Source organism: Rhamphochromis longiceps, linkage group LG7 (genome assembly GCF_057381845.1).
Source record: "Rhamphochromis longiceps isolate RC_006_pf linkage group LG7, R_longiceps_female_GT1.1, whole genome shotgun sequence".
NCBI lineage: Eukaryota > Metazoa > Chordata > Actinopteri > Cichliformes > Cichlidae > Rhamphochromis > Rhamphochromis longiceps.
In genome coordinates, this window is record NC_140563.1 from 50549298 (window position 1) to 50570773 (window position 21476).

The window sequence follows — 21476 nt, forward strand, 5'->3', positions numbered from 1 at the left end:
TGACAGAAGCTGACTTTGAAAACACTGTCAGTGCTTTCAGATTTTTAAAAGATTGTGTCTGTGGATGGTTGTTCTGTTATATTTTAATATATGAACACTTTTGTATACCAATATAGCCGTCTCTTTGGCATTATTCTTTACTGACTAATCCATTGCTGTGCACTATTTTCCTAGACTAGATGTGAAGTCTTGAGTATATTTTTGTCAGAAATGGAGAATTTAAAGTTTCAAGTTGTTCATCAATACATGCTTATTTCTGCCATATGAAGAAAGAAAATATTATTTCTGATAATGTTTGTATGAGTAAAATACATATTATTGCAGATTTCTCTCTGGTATTATTGATATCATTTTTACACTAAAATTAAAGCCAACTTTATTAGTAAATGAGTCTTTTGTAAACTTTGCTGTTTAAGCTTGGTGTTCTTCCTCCTTTTGACTGCTTCCATTTGGTGGTTTATTTACATGGTATCAGTTGGCACAATAAAGATATATGTAAATGTTACTTGGTGAGATTCCTCTTTATTTCTGGATAATCTGATGTTTGTCTTCTGGCTTAAAATGTTAAAACAAAAACAACAATCATGGAAACAACAGTGGCTATTACAAAGTTGGTACATTTACCTCATAGACAGTACAAGACTTCTGCAAGATACACTCTAATAGATGCAATATCTGGTTTTCTGAAGAAGCAAAAATAATAAAAAAACTGGAATGTATTCACTGTGTTGTTCATCATTATTATTCATTTTAATGATATGTTAACTTGAGTTAACCAGCTGTCTGTTTTACCCCCGCTGTCAGCCACTATCCTCCTATGAGGTTGTTCTGTTCTCTTTACTCATTCATTTTATGAGCACCACTATCAGAAGTCCTGACACAGTGACTTTGGTAAAATGGAGAAGCTGTTTATGGGCCTTGCTTGTTGATATTTAGCAGCAAGTAGCAAGAAGAAGTGATGCTATATAGCTTGATACCTGGTGTGTCCTCTCTTTAATCTGTGGTATTGCCCAAGGATCTATCTTGGGTCTCCTTTAATTACTATGTATAATCCTGTCAGAGTAACTGGTGTCCTCAGTTGCCAGATATTTACAGACTCAAAATGACCCTGTATTTTTCCTTAAAAGGTCATTTAAAATTTAAAATGTAAAAAGAAATCTGTTTCTTATGATCTATGTCCCCTCTAGTTTCTAGCATGTGAAACATCTAGAGACTGCAGATGAGTAATGCTGCTGCAGGCTAGGGACAACAGAATTGTTCAGATTCACGGGCTACCTGTTAAATTGTGCTAAACTGATTTTAAGATTTACTCCTTTTCTTTCATTAAATAAAAGGTCTAGTTCTAGTATCTGCGGTCCCCTAACTTTATGTGAACCTCACCACTGCTTGAGATTCTCTAGCAGATCACTAATGAATATTCTTAATTTAGTGGCCTGACATTTTCACCCACTTTTGTGTGACTTATTTTTTTCATAATTGTGGAATTTGTTTTAAATACATGTGTCCTTTTTTTCTTTTTTAAATCAAATGTTGTTTCCATTTTATTCCTGATTGCATTTCTATTTATTGTGTTTAGTGTGGAAATTCAGCTTCTTAGAAAATTTTGTTACAGCTTTTTTATTTTTTAGCATTTCATAACACTTTTTAAAAATATGATACATAATTGTAGCAATGAAAGAATAAATGAGAATTTAACTGCAAATTTGAGTTTATTGTTTTGTAACATCCTTATAAACCATGTTAAAAAGTAACAGTTCAAGGCAGAGGTTTGGCAGTACATATACGTTTATTGACAGTCGACATGTGGTTGTTTATAACCTGTGTATTCTGGAGAGGAATGTGAGCATGCACTCTTTCCCCAAATGTACTGGTTACACACTAAACTTTGGATTTTCTGTGTAAAAAAACAAAACAAAAAAACACCTCAAAACTGATGTGTTTGCATTTTTATATACTATGAGAAACCTACCTGACATGCTGTTTGGACCAATTATTTTGTGACAATGTCACAAATCCGTTACATCAAATTAATTGCTGATAAACTTTTGATATTTGAGTAGCAAGGACATTTTACTCATACAAGAGCAATCAGGGTTTTATGTTTTAAAAATATTCAAGAAAAAAAGTTTAGTTAACAACAGTCTGAAATGAAATAATGTAAAAATAGGCTTAGAAAAAAAATCTCGTTTTTCAATTGAAAAACATTTTTTATTACTGATAGTTGTTGTTGGGGTTAATACCACATGGTGAAATCAATCCCATCTTTATTTTTTATTCATTTTTATTGGCTTGGGTTTTATTGACACACAGTAGCAGACTGCTGCAGTTTTTAAATGACCGTCACATCTGTTTTACTACTTTCAGTCTTTGGACCCTGGAAGACTGCTGAAAAGAGGAAAACCAACGAAAAGCTTCTCAGAGGGGCCAATACTTGGAGCTAGAGCACATCACTCACATCACTCACTCACACATACACTGCCAGGCTCAGGGGACGTTAGAGAAACGACTTTGCAATAGTAGGATGTGCATAAGCACTCCTTAAGACACCAAAAATATTAATTAAAAAAGCAAACAGACAAAGAATGCTTCTGAAGCTGTTGAGCTTTGCTGCTGTTCTTACTGGAGGTAAGTCAGGCTCTTATAATTACATTTTTAAATTGTATGTTTGACAATCTTATTTTTATTTTTCCTCTTTTCACCCCCAAAAATGAGCCAATCACAGAAAGTAATGATTCAGTTTTTTATTTTGAAAAACAGAGATTTTTTTAAATAATCTTAAAAAGCAAAACATCAGAAATATGGACTGCTGTTTTCTGATGTAACCTGGCTGCAGGAGTAATAATTACGTTTTGCAACATTGGTTTAAAAAAAAGCTTTTGGAAGAACATGATGCGCAGAAGATCATGTGACCCGAAGTCTCAGGAAGACACTTACGAATCTAAATGAAATAATTACTTCCATTAGCGCAGTATATTTAACTGCAGATATCACAGAAGCTTGATTTATTTTTTTAATTTTTAGTCTTTATTAATTGATGGTTAGGTTTAGGTTAGAATTCGGTGCTTTTTTATGATTGCTTGACTAATTAAGGATTCGTGGAAATCACGCGCAAAGTTGTTAAAGTGAAACATTTACCCAAAGATTTGTGCAAACTGACTGACATGGCTAGACTGTAGCTCTGTCATGCGACTTTTATGATTGATGAGCATTCAGCGTTCAGCTCATCAGCTGGGGAAGTTGTGTACTTATCAACCCAGCAAAGTAGTCACAGTATCTATAATAAAAGCCGTTATAGAAATTCACCTGAAGTGGAGAAGTAATGTAAATATCTAAACATCAGACTATGCAGAGAGACATCATAGTGAAGAGATCATTTTCTCCCATAAGTAGTATTACATCAAAACCGAAAAGGAGCATATTATATCTATGTGGCTGGAAATGTGCTGCCTCATATGCTAACTTTCAATATTTTCAGCTCATAGCCAGTGCCAGTCAGGCTGGAGGGAGTATGAGAACAAATGTTACTTCTTTTCAACTGATACAAAGTCATGGTTGGAGGCAAATGAATTTTGTCTGGAGCATAACAGCAACCTGATGAGCATTCAGGACATTCATGAGCGGGTGAGAAACAAAAAACGGGGGACATTACAGAGATTACATAAATAATGTTGTATCATTTCTCACTCTCTGGTTTTATATTTTCATGTCCTGTTTCTAGTTATGGGTGAGGACACAAATCAGCTCAGAGATCTACTGGTTCGGCCTGAATGACCGCACCGTGGAAGGTGTCTGGGAGTGGAGTGATGGGAGTCCTTTTATACAATATCTGTCGTATGTAATGCGTTTACTACTCTAGTGAAGCCCAACTTATTTATTTTATTTAGTAACCATGGTTCTTTTTCACACAACTTCCATTGCACGTGTGCTCATCTTTGTGGGTGAGCTTTTCCTTATTGGACTTGAGGGTCAACGCCATGGTTGGGCATATCAGAAAGCCGTGAAAGTCATTAGCATAATACCTGATCATTAAGAAATAAATGAAAGATATGTAAGGTATCTTTCTTAATTTTATCCATAATAATTATCCATTACGCTCCTATTTCAGACACTGGATGTCAGGCCAGCCTGATGACTGGAATGATAATGAGGATTGTGGTCAGGTGGTAGGCTATAACTTTGGAGAGTGGAATGATGAAAACTGCGATAAGAAGAGGAAATACATCTGCAAACACATCAACTGTAAGTGAAAAGAGTACAGTGGGGGAATTGGTTTGATCACCTCTTTAGCCACGCAGTTCAATCCAGTTTTATTTATACAAGGTTTGCACACATCGCATGCAGTGATCATTTGATATAATGGATTGTGGTGCAAAATTTACGTGATGTATTAACATTGTTGTTTATACACCAGGCCAACGATACAATATAAAAAATTGCTTCACATCTCCCTAGTCACCATGTATGTTGTAACCATAATAAAATCTGAGTGTTGAACATCCATTGGTTTGAAAAAACAGTAGTTACTAAATGTAACCCTGATTCTATGAGCATGAGCGCAACACCCCAAACATGTCATACCACTGGCTGTGTGATGTGGCCAGAGCTTGGTCTGTGCCTAAGGACACGTCGTAAATCATTCTTCGCTATAGCAGCTTAAACATATTTTCTTCCTTCCTCCTCAGCAAATCCTAGCCCACAGTGTGACTTAGCTAACGGGTGGATGACGTACGGCTCCAACTGCTACAAGTTTAAATCAGACACAAGAAAGAGCTGGACATCAGCTAGGCATGACTGCGTGGCGGATGGAGCAGACCTGGTGTCCATTACTTCAGCAGGAGAAAACCAGTTTGTCACGTCAAACATGGGTGAAACACATCTTGACCTCTGGATTGGGCTTTCTACACTGGTAAGAGAGGCATAGTGTAGGATTAGTAAACAGACTTACTTCTTTCTAAATGGATAATTTGACCTTTTTTTCTCCAGAAATGCAACAAGATTTCATGTCAAGTGGAAGTGGGGAACAGTCAGCTTGCCTGGTCTGATGCTACACAAGTGGGCTACACAAATTGGGCTGAAGGTCAACCCACAATGTAAGGTTTCATACTGTTGAAACAGACTCTCAAAGTCAATATTAATTGACTAAATCTTGCATTTTCCAACAGTGACACTCAGGTTGGCAGCTGTATTGCAATGATCAAGGATGAAACCAGTTCATTTGGAGACTGGAGGTCCCACGTCTGCAGACACGAGCGTCCTTACATGTGCAAACGTCCACTGAATAGTAAGACTGATTGTTTTGGAAACACAAGGTTTACCATTGTGAAAGCATTTTATTTGGTTTCTGTTTTTTTCTCTCACTATTTCCGACTCTTGTTTTCCCTTCTCACCTGCAGCCGTCTGCCCTGCTGGCTGGCAGAGCTTTGGTGGCAGTTGTTACTGGATGGTCAGTAATATCAATCTCTTGACCACCTGGCACGAGGCTTTTACAAAGTGTTCTGATATAGGGGCTCACCTCCTGATTATAAACAGGTAAAGAAAAAGAAAATTTCCCAATCAAAGTGAGACTATTCTGACCAATGATAGTGTTACCAACTTCCTAAATAATAATAAGGTGCATAGTCTTGTGTTAAGAATTTAGCCTTCGTGAGTTCAGGTATTTGATTACACACAGTGATTCTCATTTGCCATGTTTGTTCCATTCTTCATGTGTAGTCAAGAGGAACAGTATTTCATTAATGGGAAGCTCCCAGACTTTCATCAAGTGGACATACCTGACATGTGGATTGGTTTATCAGGTCCTCTATGATTTCGTGCTCGTGAAAATGTGAAAAAGACATTGCCATTTTATACACGATTAATGAGAAAGCTGTCTAAAATCTAAAGTTATTTATGTATGTAACATTACCAGATAAGGACCAGGATGGCCACTTCAAATGGGTGGATAAAACCGAAATAACCTTCTCAAACTATGGTGCCGGTTGGCCCAGAAACACTGAGAACTTCTGGGACTGTGGACAGATCTTTACGGGTAAGGATCGGTGCTCTGTTGCTCTGTTCCTAAGCTAATCGTTTCGCGTGTCATTAGATTGAGGCTGCTATTACAAGACCGATTAACGTTCTCAACATTCTTATCCAGGAAATTATGACGGCAAATGGGAAACAACCAACTGCTTTAAGAGCCTGGGATACATCTGTGAGATGACCGGGGGACAGAACCCGAAACCAACTTCAGCTCCTGGTCAGTCAAACTTCACATTCTCTCTTTCCTTGCGGTCAGACCACACCTTTACTGATAACTGTTGATTTGCTTTAGATTCCCACTGTGACACTGGATACTTGTTGTATGGGGACTTCTGCTATTACTTTGAGACCAAGATGGTGAAAAACTGGCAAGATGCTGAAGCACACTGTACCAGAGAGCAGGGTCACTTGGCCAGCTTCCACACAGAGGAAGAGCTGAGTTTCCTGATTGGTGAGTTACTAAGAGTACAAATCAAACTATGACTAAAGTGAAGTATTTCATTAACACACTCTATCAATGCTGATGTGCTTTTGTCTTGACATTTTGATAGCTCACATGCCAGGGGCAGCCTGGGTGGGTTTGAATGACATTAATGTTGAAAACCAGTTCGTATACACCGATGGAACACCTGCAGTAAGTGGCAAAGCCAGAGCAACCTATATGGCACCAAAACTTGTATTTCTAACCTATTTTCTTATACTGTGTAAAAGTGTGAAAACATTCATCACAAACCTAAAAAACTTGAGACTATCCTCTATCCTTCATAATATTTTACGGTGTCAAAATATTACACATGAAAATACTCACGGTTTCTTCTGATCTCAGGATTTTCTCCCATGGGCGGCACACCAGCCTGACAACTGGGAGAATAATGAAGACTGTATGCACATCACAGGAACGACTCACAATGATCCTGGAAAACTCAATGATGACTTCTGCACAGCCACAAGGGATTATATCTGCAAAAAAGGTGTGATAAATGCATTCATTTTTGCCTCTTCCTGAATTAATTTTATATACTGAGTTTATATTTAGAGTTATTCCTTGTTTCGTATTTCTGTAGCCAAGGGACAAGGGCCTCCTCCCCAGCCTCCAACATCTGGACCAGGTCAGGCTTTAAGCTACACTGACAAATGATGATTAAATACATTTATCTCAATATGCAAATGTGTGAGCAGCTGTGTTTGTTACAGGCTGGAACGATAAATGCGGTTCTTGGACCGCTGATCCTTTCAATGACTACTGCTACCTGTTTAACTACCTGTCGATGAGGACATGGGCAGAGGCTCGAGCTGACTGCGTCAATCAGGGAGGAGATCTACTCAGTATCACTGAGCCCTTTGAACAGACCTTCATACAGGGTATGATCCTTACATCTTTATTTCACTGTTCAGATGAAAAAGATGGTCATTTGTTGTTAAACAGTGTTACAGAGGCCCTGCTTCATTAATATTTGGGTATTAGAATCATATCATACTATAATACATCATTAACATATCATAACTGCTTTAAAACGATTAAAAAACATTACATACATTACAATACATTACATAGGAAGATTACAGAACGCATGTTACAGATAAAAAACTGAATGAACTGTAACTGTATGAAATAAAAAGGGGCTGTGAATGATCCCATTCTTTCATATAAGTTGCTAAAATAGGTTGATACCTTGAGGGCTAAAGGATTCTATTGAATTGTGCTGTTGCTCCTAAATATGAAAATATGACATTTTTAATCATATTTCAGTGTAATAATATGCTAAATGTGATTTTTTTATTTTTATTTTAGACGACATATTTTAACTGCTTTTCTCAATTTCTCAGTCAACTTCTCACTTTTCAGTTTGTAGGTGTTTCAGAGCTGATATGTGCAGATATTTGCTTGAAATTTATGCTTGAAAAATTTTGCAGTTTGGAGATTGTGTCGCTTTCATGTATTGTAGAATTTTGGAGCGGTGTAACTAGTGATGTCTTTTTCAATGCTACCACTAGTGGGCACTGGAGACTTTTTCTCCCCTAAATACTGTAAATCATCTTCAAAGACTGACTAGGTATACAGGTACACTCCCACTTTTGGGTGTGGCCGGTGCAACAAAGCACACATAACTGCAACCAAGGAGTGAAAAGGGCCTAGAACTTTGCTCATTAGTCTGGTGTTTTATCTTTATCTTCACATTTGACTGTTTCTTATTTCTTTAGATCTATTAATAATCTCAACCTGCTATAATTTGCTGCTTTTTTAAAATATCCTCTCAGCTTTAATCCAGCAGAGTCCCACTGGGATCTCTATGTGGATGGGGGGTCATGACTCCATGACTGAAGGTGGTTGGGAATGGACAGACGGCTCTCCGTTCAGATTCATCCACTGGAATGCAGGTTAAAGGCCAAATCTGATGCTTTATAAATACTTACAGACTTAAAACTAAAGACTAAAAACAAAAACTAAAGTGAAAAATATGCTCGTCTTTTCTCACAGGGAACCCAGATGACTATTATGGCGAAGACTGTCTGAGTATGCTCATAAACAATGGCTACTGGAATGATGACAACTGTGAGTACAAGAGAGGATATATCTGCAAGCGGAGAGGTGAGAAATGATGCTCCAGATGATGCTTGGAAAATAAGAATTTGACAATTTTCAGATTTCTGATAGATGTTTACTTTTTCCAGGAAGAACACCTGAGCCACCTCCACCTCATGATGGTAACAGTGATACCTCAGTGTTAATTTGAAACAATAAAAAGATACAGTTGGTTAACAGAGCAAGAGATTGAGATCTAAACATACTAGTTTTCTTTAAAAAGCATAAATAATTTCAGTTTGCACATAATAACAGAATTATTACAGAAAAACCAAAAATGACCGCAGTGAAAAACTAACCCCTTTACTGACTAATAGCACAAACCACTGCCGTGCAATGATGTGCTGTAAAATTTCAATGCTTAAAGTTTGTAAAATCAAGTAAAAACTGAGGTTTATCTTCCAATTTACACACAATATAAAAAACTGCTGTCTCAGTTGTCACCTGGAAAAAAAAAGAAATCAGTTCAGACTTGAGAAAAAGAATTGTCACTGCTCACAAAGCAGGAGATGGATATAGTTATCACAGCATTTCTAAAGTTTCAAGAACTGGAGTGAGAACTAGTATAAAGAAAATCAAAGAGAGCCACACCTGGCAGATGTAGAAAGTGAAAGATTTCAAAGAATGAGAAATATGTCTACCCCAGAATAACTGCAAAGACACTAATGAATAACTCAGCCAAGTCAGGAATTATAATCTTGAAAAGGACAATCACTAGAACTCTACACAGGAAGGGACTGTGAGGTTACAGACCAAGAAAAACTCCTCTTCTGCAGAAAAGATAAGTTTAAGCTGGACTGAAGTATACTATAGACAACCTGGAGAAAGGTTATGCACACTGGACGCATACCCTTTGGTCAGATGACATGAAACTAGAGCTCTTTGCCCACAGAGACACTGATTGTATTTAGAGAAAGAAGGGAGAGGTTTACAACCTTAAGAACACTGACAATGACTCAAAACGTACATCACTCCTGGTGAAGAACAACCTCCAGAAGACCAAAGTGGACGTTACTGACTGCCCTTCACAAAGCCCTGACTTGGAACATCTTGGAAATTTGTGGGGTGAACTGAAGAGCCATGAAAGAAGACCATCGAATCTGCGGGAGGTTGAGAGAATGGACTGGAATCACTCAGGAGACGTGTGAGACCTGCTGAAAACTACAACAAATGACTGCAGGCTGTTATCCAATGAAAACAAAAAAGCAAAACTGACTATTGGCATAAGGGAGGCTAATAATTTTTTGGCTTTGGTGAAATTTTTTTTTTCTATGTGCAAAGTAAAAAAACTGTAAGTCTCCAAATTAATACTAGAATATTTGGAAAAGCTGTGTTAAAAATTCCTTGCTCTGTTTAAAGGTACTTGGGAAATTTTCATGTTTAGGCTAATTATTCTACCCTCATCTATAATATATATTATTTTTGCACTGGAATAACGCATCAACTTTTTATTGTAGGCTTTCTGACTGCACTGGTATGCCAGGGCTCCGCTGCTGTCCTTCATTGTCCACAGGAAAGTGTGATTAACATCCGGTCTGCTTTCTACGGACGACAGAATGCCGACATCTGTCCACACTTCGATGGCTCAGAAAGTGGTGCTGCACATTTGTTACAACATATATTGATGATGTGTATTTGATTCAGTGATTTTTTGAAAACTTTATCTGCAGGTATGTATCAATGTAAATCAAATTAATTAAGTAAATATTGATATTACTATATTCTAGGCAACTGCACAGTAGGCGGCATCCTTCCTAAGTACAGAAAAATGTGTGACAACCTTCCGTTCTGCTTTGTGTATGCCAATGTGGACCCAGACCCCTGCCCCACTGTTTCCAAATATCTTAAGCTCATCTACAGCTGTGAACAAAAAGGTAACTTCTCCATCGGTTTCTCTAAACATTTTATAATCAGTGCTAATGTTTACTGTAGTATTACATATTTATCTTGAGTTAGTGCAATTCCGGCTTCATGCTTTTGTGCTTTGAATGCTCAGTGTGCCTGCATGGCTTGGGTCTTGAACATGGCAACATCTCAGATGCCATGCTCTCTGCTTCCTCCTCCATTGGCTCCTTCACTCCAAACAAAGCTCGTCTGAATGGAAATTCCTGCTGGATGCCATCAGGAAATGGTATGCACCAACCCAGGGATCACACATGTGTAATAATATTTGAATTGTTAGTTAAAACTTGAGGTTGGGGTTCTGGGTTTTGGCACAACAAAGGTCCTATCTTCTACCCTGTCTCTGTCCTCTTACAGCTGCTTCAAGCTGGATTCAGGTAAACCTTGGTGAGACCAGAAAAGTGACGGGGATTGTGATTCAGGGTTGCCCACAGAATGACCACTGGGTGACCAAATTTAAGATTCAGCACAGTATGAATGGATTGACCTGGACTGACTACCCAGCTGATGGGGATGTGAGTAAGAATTGCATGAAACTGCATAGCGACTTTGTGGTCTACCACCTGCCAGACATCAAGACTGTTCAAAGCCACACTTGGGAGCTCTTGGACAGGTTTATCTGTTTAAATATCCATGATAACAATTTTCTATTTCTCTCATTCAGTTCCAGATTTTACCAGGAGCAACAGACAGAAACACTGCTGAGACTCAGCTGCTGGGGACGCCTGTGTCAGCTCAGTTCATCCGCATCCTTCCAGTGGAGTTCAGCAGTCAGGCAGGCCTTCGGTTTGAGGTGTTAGGATGCACGCCAGACTGTAAGGAAACTGACTTAACTCCAGATTAAACCTTTTTTTAAATACAAATCTAAATTTATATGGTTTGTCATTATAAAATATCGGTTGTTCAACAGATGCAGTTACATGTGCCAGCAAGCCCAACTTCAACTTTGCTAATGATAAAATGACGTAAGTAAAAATATATTTTTCATCTTTTTTTAACAAATATACTGTAATAAAGTTGAATTTGTAGCTCTTTGTGTCATTGTTCTTTGGATTATTAGTCACACATTTCTACACTAATTTTCATGTCTTTCAGTGTCCACTGTCCAGCAGACTGTGCCAAAGCTGGTTACACAGTGTATGGCACTACATTGTATCGAGGGGTACGTAAAAAATAAATAAATAAAAGAACACTTTTTAATTAGAGTATAGCATCACGTCACTTAAACTTCTGGGATATTGATATGGTCAGTTAAGTAACAGAGGTTGTTAATTAGTGTCGGTATCACCATTGATACCTAGACCCAACAGAGGTTGCACAACTAGTCCGACTCCTGCAGGCCGGCACATCAGTACGTACCATTGCCAGAATGTTTGTGTCTGTGCATGCATTACCTCTCTCTTCTTTCTTAAACAGGACTCAAACATCTGTGCAGCAGCTATCCATGCTGGAGTGGTGCTGAATGAGATTGGAGGAGACTGCACTTTGCTAAAAGCTGACGGACAGAACTTCTACCCTGGATCCACGAGGAATGGCATTACCTCACGGCAGTGAGTAGATGAGTTTCTTAGTTCTTGTTTTGTTTTTTAGTAGCGGGGCAGTCCCGAGAGGCTGATTCAATGCCTTTACTTTCAACAGATATGATGGAAACTATGCTGTGTCTTACTTTTTTGCAGATGGAGGTAAGTTGACATGCAGTTAGAACCTCTTAATTTCTTTCAGCTTCCACTTTTTGAAGAAGTAATGATGATTTTATGAGTTAATCTGTTCTGTGTTGTTATTCTGCCGTTTCTCTTTCCACTCTCTCCCACAGAGCTGAGATGCTCCGGACCTGACTGGTTTGAGTTTGGGGACTTCTGCTACAAACCTTTTGGAGACAAAAAGACGTGGCATGATGCTCAGAGCAGCTGCAGGGCTCTGGGTGCTGAACTTGTCTCCATCCTCTCCATGACAGAGCAGAGCTGGCTGGAAGGCTACCTGTACATGGGTATGGATTTACACTTATTTTCTCTGTGTTTAAACTAAAGTAGATGTTAAAGGTTTAGAAAAGCCTTTTACATTCTTAAGTCACACTTGATTTAAACTTGATATTTATTTGTCCTTCACAGCCACCAGTGACGTCTGGATTGGTCTAAATGACCTGTTTTATGCTGGCTTGTTCTCATGGTCTGATCAACACATAACAACATTCACCTACTGGGCTCCAGGGGAACCCAACAACCATGATGGGTTCAGTGAGGACTGTGTCGAGATGTTGCACCAGGTGAGAAACCTGAAAACCCTCACTGGTGAAAGCAAATAAAGTGATCTTTGTAGTCAGTTGTGGTCTTTTTGACATCAATCTTAATTGATTGATTGATTGATCACACTAATTTTCCTTCAGTCTGGCCGATGGAACGACGTGACCTGCACAGAACTCAATACATACATCTGCAAAATGCCCAAAGCACATTACCCACTGCCTTCTGTACAGCCCACTGTGTACGGATGTCCTCAGGTGCGACAAACATCGACTTGTCACATTTCTCTGCCTTTTCAAGTTTAACCTCACACTGCAGAAGTGACAATGCCAGATGTGTAATAAGGTGTTTAATGTGTGTGTCAGGGCTGGGAAGCATATCGCTACTCCTGCTACTGGATGGAGGAGACGACTAGGAGCTGGTCTGATGCTAAGGCCTTCTGTGAGGAGCAGGATGCCGTCTTGCTGCATATTGGAGACATGTGAGTCACATGTCTGTCTGAGGGTGATATAAGGATGCTTATTATTGCAAAACTACAGATTCTGGATTTTATGTATCTGGATGATACATAAAATCTTAGCCTATACTTATGGTGCTATAATCCAGTGTCACTCAACAACACTCTTATCTCTGAAAAACTCATGAAGAAGAATTTTCCTCCCCTGTGATTCACAGAATATTTCATAATTCCCCCCCCCGGAATCCAAATAATTGCAAAATTTTAGATTTTTTTTTAAATTGCTCCACTTGTATAGGGGCAATTTTTCCAGCTGAGGTTGTGCACTCCAATAGTCTTTTTTGTACATTATTGTCTGTTTGTCATTATCATCTCTTTGTTCCGTTTTCCTGCAGCTATGAGCAGTCACATTTTACAGCGGCGCTGTCAGGAAAGACTGGTTTTTGGTGGATTGGCCTGCGTGCTCATGGGGGGGCAGGTGGAGGGGTGGACTACATTTGGGATGATGGTTCATCTCTCAGCTTTACTCACTGGGACAGGAACCAGCCAGGTACTGACCTAACACTGACCTACATAAAGCTGGCTAGCTGCTGCATTTCTGAAATATTTCACTTTTTTTGGTCCCATTGACTTTGAATGGAGAACCAGCTTTCTCTCACCTCTGCTTTGTATGTTGAAGGTTGTGGCTTTGAGAACAGCATGGGACATTTTTCACGATGATTTGTTTTGGTATATATTGTGTAATACACATCAACACATATTTCAGATTTTTTTCTCCTCATCTTAGACAGAAAACTGTAAACATTTTCCTGTTTACAAAATTATTTCAGAGGGACAACTTTACAACAACAAGGTAAATGTCGCTGAGGTGGGCTGGTTTAGCTCAGTTGGATGAGCAGGCGACCATATGCTGCACGGCTGATAGTTAGGCTGATAGATAGTACAGCCCAATCTGGTGGGGAAGTGTGGGAAGCCAGATCGGGCGCCCCCCTTCCGGCCCTCCTCTCTGCTCTCTCCAATCTTATCTTACTTACTTCTCTTACTCCTCTCTATCACCTTTTCTGTCCCTTTGAAGAAATAGAATAAACTGTAGAAAACTAAACAGGTAAAAGAAGAAGCGAAATAACAATTTTAACATAAACCAGTGACACACTCCGGGGCCTGCTCAGCCCTGGCAGGGCCTCCTTGGATGAGGGTGTCCAGTGATAATGGCCAAAACGCCCGATGAATCCAAGGTCCACTACTGATGATGTGTCCCAAATTTTAATAATTTAGATCAGATCTCTAATCCCTAAACCTAACCAAGGAAAAATGGCAGATTAGCTTGGGTAAAAAGAACGAAACTTGAGGCACACAACAATATGTGCCGCTGGTAAAGTTTCTGGGCTGCTTTTCCTCATAGCAGCCATCCCCCAAGATTTTCTCCATCAAAAGCAATGCATTGTCAGGGATTGTAACATCTAGTCCTTTTACTGAATAAAGCCAAAAAAATATTTAAAAAAAATAAAATGTCTCTGAGGTGAAGGTGACTACACTTTGAAAAACAAACAAACAAACTTGTAGGACTGAAATTCTTCCAAACACTGAGCAATTCCATTAGGTACAGAGTAGCTGCTATCTGAGGTACAGTACAGTTTGCCTATTAAAAAAGCTAGCCATGGGTTTATAAGCCATCTCACTTCAGCTTTGTTAGCCAACCTCTTTTACCTCCAACTTTTTTGCTGCACCAGAGGCAAACTACAAAACGAGCCCGCCAGTAACAACAATCCCACCCCAATTTCTCCAGAATTGTGTAGTTTAGTTTTTTCTTATTGTTATTATTATTAATAATAAACACAAGAAACCAAAATCTCTTTCTGTTTTTAGATAACGGTGGTGGTACTTGTGTGGCTATGACAACGGGTCAGGTTGGTGGTTTCTGGGATGACAAGCAGTGCTTGGACAAATATGCCTTCGTATGTGAAAAATACAGACCTGACATCAGCCCGCCCACCAAGGCCCCGACTGTTCCTCCTGCACAGGGCTGTGCTGCTGGCTGGACAGCCAAACCCCATTTCAGGCACTGTTATAAGGTAATAACAGCTCAAAGTTAAACATCTAAAAGTGTGATTATCTGCAAGAGAAGGTCAGTTATTCATTTTCCAGGGGTGATTTATTGCAGCTCTTCCACAACGTGGACTGGTCCTTGAAGAAGAGCTGGGAAGCAGCGCTTGAGGACTGTATCGCCAGAGGTGGTAATCTGGCCAGCATCCACACTCAGGAGGAAGAAGAGTTTCTTGCTCTGTACAGCAAAGGCACTACCAAGTGGATTGGTCTCAGGAGCAACCCAATAGAAGGAGGTGAGCAAAATATATGTATTGCAGACTGGACCCGGTTAAATGGAAGCCAAATAAAGAATAAACCTAAAAAACAACTCCTCCCTTATTGCAGGATATTCTTGGAGCGATGGCACGCCTCTGTCCCACACCAACTGGGGTGACGGGGAGCCAAACAATCACGAGGGTCGGGAGGACTGTGTAGAGATGGTGAGCAACGCGAATGGCACCTACTCATTGTGGAATGATCTCAACTGTGACGCTCATCAGGATTGGATATGCAAGATTACTAAAGGAAAGGATCCCATCCTTCCCCCTAGGCCCCCATCACCTGAACCAGGTAACTAAGGCCCCTGTCGTTTCTCTACAGAGGGATCAAGTCATGAATTTGCTTCCCTTAAGGATAGAGCAATTTTTATATGAATTCAGACCCTCACAAACCCTCACAATGTCTGAGTGTTTGTTTTTTCCTAACGTTTCAAACTTCAGCTCCCGATTGTGGCTCGAACCCCGGCTGGAGGAAGAACAAAAACATCTGCTATTACTACAATGACACTGACATAGTGGACTTCCACACAGCTTTCACACGGTGCTATGCAGAGAAAGCCAGACTTGTGTCCATCCTAAACAGAGAAGAACAAGCATATGTTAACAGCATGGTATGCTTTTTCATCTTTAACTTCATTAGAGATTATTTACTGTGGAAAAATGAGTGATAAGTCTTGCTGCTGTTTCAGGTGGGGACAGGAAAGGTTACTGCAGCCTGGATTGGCATGAGGATGTTTGGCACAGTAGATGGACAATACGTGTAAGTATGTTTCTAAGCAATTGCACCAAAGCAAAGAAATGTTAAACAAATCTTTTTTGTGTCATTTTCTTTTTTCATAGTTCTGATCAGCAGAGTTTCCATTTCACAATATTTAGGGATATTTCATGTCCTTAAAACTGATATTTAATGTAACAGATCAGGACTTCATGCTGAGGGTCCAGGGGAGGGGGAGAGAAAATGTCAGAACAAAATTTGCATAAGCCAGGGCTGTATTACAAATAGCAAAGTTTTACCGTCTTTGGTTTGCTATGTTTTAGTTTTTTTGGTCACATTTATACACAAAAATCAGCCCACAATGAGAATTGCCACAGAAAACATCTTTGTGTCTTTATTCAGCGCTGGGCACTCACAGAGCCCTACAAATTCACAAATTGATTTTCATATATTTTACTTTTTCTCCTTTTATGTACTATAAAATTGGAAAAACTATAAGTTGCCCACAGCTGACTATAAGTCAGATTATATCATCTGACTTCAATAAATATTTGCAACCTCACACAGTATGCAGAAAAAAAATGAGAATGATGCACATATTTACACGTGTGGGACAGCAGGAGTAACTTCATCAACATCAATTGACGTTGATTAGATGAACTTAGATGAACACCACGTGAAACGCCTGATTTATTTAGAGAACAGCTGCCCTAACCTCAAAGATCCCACAGTTTGAATCAAATTATGAAGGAAAGGTTTGCCCTCATACCGGAACATGTTGACTCATCTTTATCTCACTTATCTACAATGCCATACTGATTACAAAGAGAAAAACTTGCATTCAATCTGTGCTGTGTTATTTTTGTTAGTACCCTTATGTTTGACCTAATTTGCTTTGCTGTCGGTATATCGCACTGATGATTATGAGTTCATATATGTGACCATTGTTATCATTGCTCTGGTTAGTAAATTTAGACCAAATTCACTAATTTACTACTGGTTAAAAACATTCAACATACTTTAACAGATTTGAAGATGAGGAAAATCTTTTCTTTTAATGTAAAACTGTAAAATTTCTGTTTTATGTGCTCAGGTGGGTCGACCACTCCCCTATGACATACACTCACTGGGCTCCTGGTGAGCCCAACAATGCTAACGGGGAGGAGCAGTGCGTGCAGATGAACAGACATCAAGGTACTGCACCTTCTGTCAACTGACAATTTAGATCAAATACGCTATTTTTTAACTAATGTGTCTTTATGACTTAACTATAATGATGCGTGCAATATACTCTGACTTGCTAAGGTGGATGGAACGATGCCAACTGTGGTCGGGCTTCAGCAGGTTACGTATGTAAGAAGTTCCCCGGAGATATTCACACTCCGCCTCCACCAACACAGCCCTGGGAGGGCAACTGTCCTGCAGGTAACATACACAGTTTAAATACAAATTTGGTTAAATCACACAGGCTGACTAATGCTGCTGGTTCTTTCACATCAGCTGGAGTATTTTTTCTCTGTTTATTACTCATTACGATTTTCCTCCTCCCCTGTAGGTTGGCTGCGTTTCAACAATAAGTGCTTCATGTTCAAAGGAAAAAAGAATGATATTAAAGGAAACTGGTCATATGCTCGAAGTTGGTGCAGGGAGCAAGGAGGAGACTTGGCAGTCATTGATGACCAGTATGAGAATGGTAAGCTCAGCATATAACCATTAAACAAAACATTATTAGAACAGAGGTTTCCTCCACAGAGACGGCTCTTTACATTTCCGTTCTCTCCTACAGACTTTGTTGCTAGTTACCTGAGGGACCTGGAGCTCCCCACATGGATCGGTCTGTCAGATCTCTTGGTGGAGAATCAGTACGCCTGGAGTGATGGGGTCAGTCCAGTTCTGTACACCAACTGGAATGACAAAGAGCCCAACAATGCGAACGGAGTGGTGAGGACACTTTGCTTCAGATTATCACTAATCGAGTGAAGCAGATGGGAAAGTACTGTAAAGTTGTGGGCTCATAAACAGGGAAAGGACACATTTAGCCTTGACTATTCTTGGTTTGCTCAACAGGAAAACTGTGTGACGATTACTCATAGCCCCCTATTAACTGGCAAATGGAACGATGACAACTGCGACAACAATCACAGCTTCGTCTGCTCCAGAAAGAAATGTTAGTAAACACTCCAGAGATAATTCTTCCTGCTCAGATGCAATTGCATTTCACAGACTACAAAAAACATTTTAAATGCATGCTAGCTTAAACCTTCTTATTAAGTATTTGTCAATCTCCCTAAATATTAGCAAGCAGTATCCAGCCGCCTCCACCCACAAAGAGCCCCTGCCCAGCAGGCTATATCTCATGGTACCTGAACTGTTACAAACTGGTGGAGGAGCCAGCGACCTGGGATGCAGCTCAGGCAGCCTGCAAGGATCAGGGAGGCAATCTGGCCAGCATCGACATGAGCTACGACCAGGCCTTTGTGGCTGGAGCGGTCCTGCAGGGAAAAGCTGATGCCTGGATTGGACTGAAGCGCAAGGTGCTGTTTAGAGAGAAACAGAAAAGTTTAGTTCCAAGTAGAATTCAGAAGAATTCGCATTAAATATGCTACAAATAGAAGAAAAATACTCCAGGAAAGGCACTAATTATAGAAGGTGAAAACACCTTATTGCAAGTAAAGATCCTACATTAATAAAAAGTATTGAGAAAATTTTACTAGGAAGATTTACTTTTAAAAAAGTAGACGCATTTCAATTAAACTAGGAATCAAAGGCAGACATCTCTAATATAAAAACTACCAGAGCTATTAAAAAAAACAACAACTGAGTAATCAGTTGTGGATTTAAACCTTCTGTCTTCTCTCACTGGTATTTGTTTTTTTCTGCACTCTTGGAGTCACTTCCTTGATGCTTGTCTAACGGCACTGTGTGATCCATGACAATCTAAACATTTAATCATATGTTGTTGCCTTGTGATGCAGGATGATGGCTCCTACATGTGGACAGATGGTTGGCCAGTTTTTTTCACTCAGTGGGGACCAGGAGAGCCCACTAACATTAAGGATGAGGGCTGTGTGAGTATGCATGCTTCGAGGATGTTCCACGGGACCTGGAATGACACCAAGTGTGACCTAGAGAAACCATACATCTGCAAGAAAACCTCAGGTACAAGCTCAATCAGAATTGAACTTTTTTTTCTTTCTTTTTAATTGCTTTTAGTCAGTTTCTGACTAATTATATATGCTTTCATTTATATAACCTTTAATAATAACACTTGTGTCTCAGAGAAACCTCCAACCACTCCCGCCCCTGGTGATGGGATGTGTCAGCGCTTTGCGATACCCTATGGCAAGTACTGTTACTATGTGTACAGTGGTGATGTCGGCTTCTCTTGGCCGGACTCTGAACACTACTGCCAGGCAGGCAGGATGGAGCTGGTCTCCATTCACAGCAGAGCAGAGGTAGAATTCCTCAAGAGCTTCAACTACAGCAAAAATATGAACCTCTGGATTGGCCTTACCAGGGATAACAACTGTGAGTTTACAAATGGAAAGAAAAAGAGAGAGACTCGTTGCTTTCACAGGGCTATTGTACCAGGGCTTAATTCAGTAAAATGAATCAACTTTTCTTTTAAACCTGCAGTTGGCTGGGCCTGGACAGATGAGACCTCTGTAAGCTTCCTCAACTGGGCTCCCAATGAGCCCAATTCAGCGTTTCACCCAGGGAACATGGCCGAGAACTGTGTGGAGATGTACAAAGACGGACGCTGGAATGACAACAACTGCATGGAGAAGAAAAGTTTTGCTTGCCGCCACCCTCAGTGTAAGCATTTTTCCCATTTCCCTTTTTAGATATTTTAATGCAGCACAGATGTAAGGCAATTTCTGCAGCTTTAATAACGCTTATTGAATTTGGTAATGATAAGCAGTGGAATAACAGGCTCTTTGTAAATCTGTCTTTCAGTTTATCAAACAGATGAGAACAAAAATCCAATTTATCCCACTGAAGCTCCAGCTAACAGTAAGTGACAAATATGGTTGCTTTACAATATAACTTGGTTTTCATGTCAGCAAATAATAAGCCATGCATTTAATAATAAACAAAACAAAACAAAAAAAACCCCCCAACAATAACAGATCTAAATCAGCTAGTCCTTGTAGAGCAAAATCGCCCATTTGGATTTCTGAGACTTTGGGGACATTTGTGGTCCCCAGATGACAAAAAAAAAAAAAACTACTTTGGAAATTCCCCAACTTTTCACCTGTTGCAGCCTTACAGGTTTAAGTGTGGATTTCAGTTACTAAGTTGGTCATTGTTCATGGCAACCGTTAATAATGTCCCCTGCCACAATCATTAACAAGTGTACTGATCCACTTATTTTATTTAGTACCACACACAGACTAAAGTTTTATTTCCTCTAAAATTTCCCCATCTGCCTTAACCTTATGTTGTCTTTGTTGCCAATTTAACATCCAGACACAACTATTACACAAGTATTGAACATGTTAGAATACTAATAATAGGGTTTAGTGTAAAGCGTCACTGAAATACAATCGCATAGGTAGAAGCAAAGTAAGACATTGGAGTGATTCTAGCAGGTTAATATCTCACCTGAGCTGGTTTGTCTCAGACGTAGGGCTGATAGCCGGCATCGTCGTTGCAGTCATTGTGGTCGTCGCCATAATAGTTGGACTGTTCTACGTCTTCAGTGTGCGTGGATATAAACTGAGCACCTTGAGCTTGCCAGCAAAAAGCACCAGTAGAATTGATGAGGTAAGTTTTTAATTAGCCTGTCATGGTTGGATAAACAAATGTATTGATGTCAGTGCTAAAAACTCATGTCATTCTTGTGTTGCAGCCTGCCTTTACCAACCCCAACTTCGTAGGAGAATCGGACACATAAATCGTCGAGCTTTTCACATTAACACTGATATTTTTTGCAAATCAATAACATAGTTTGTTATTTTTATACAATGCAGACTATCCCTGCTCTCAAAGGGCAAGACAGAACATGCAAACTCCACACAGAAAAGCCTCAGTTGGCTGGTGGATTTGAACCCAGAAACATCAGTGCTGCCAGTCAACATGTTGTGATACGCTAATACCATTAAAATATAGTGAGATAACATTTCCCCATTTTTCCACATGCAGCAGTAATGATGTCGATATATAGCCAGTTGCTGTTTTGCAGATTTTATAG

General features: G+C 39.6%; 1 protein-coding gene across 2 annotated transcripts; it reads left to right on the forward strand.

The window, feature by feature from the left end:
• Positions 1–2582: 2582 nt before the first annotated feature.
• LOC146666222 (uncharacterized) lies at positions 2583–21397 on the forward strand. Of its 2 annotated transcripts, none has more exons than XM_085414134.1 (50): positions 2583–2625; positions 3476–3621; positions 3719–3831; positions 4106–4239; positions 4683–4906; positions 4984–5090; positions 5163–5281; positions 5394–5529; positions 5713–5795; positions 5909–6028; positions 6137–6238; positions 6314–6472; positions 6573–6655; positions 6848–6992; positions 7086–7130; positions 7216–7383; positions 8281–8400; positions 8501–8611; positions 8695–8727; positions 10063–10200; positions 10333–10479; positions 10602–10736; positions 10865–11022; positions 11178–11322; positions 11418–11472; positions 11603–11669; positions 11924–12057; positions 12146–12189; positions 12321–12494; positions 12616–12770; positions 12891–13004; positions 13113–13228; positions 13600–13754; positions 15071–15276; positions 15366–15543; positions 15635–15859; positions 16009–16178; positions 16257–16327; positions 17376–17476; positions 17588–17707; positions 17838–17975; positions 18069–18223; positions 18350–18449; positions 18581–18816; positions 19258–19441; positions 19562–19810; positions 19919–20098; positions 20240–20296; positions 20907–21049; positions 21135–21397. In XM_085414134.1, the coding sequence occupies exons 1-50, from the start codon at positions 2583–2585 to the stop codon at positions 21177–21179; spliced, it is 6486 nt and encodes a 2161-aa protein (XP_085270260.1). In that variant the 3' UTR covers positions 21180–21397. The 2 variants fall into 2 exon arrangements, with proteins under 2 accessions (XP_085270260.1, XP_085270261.1); XM_085414135.1 differs by having other exon boundaries at positions 10063–10197.
• Positions 21398–21476: the final 79 nt, after the last annotated feature.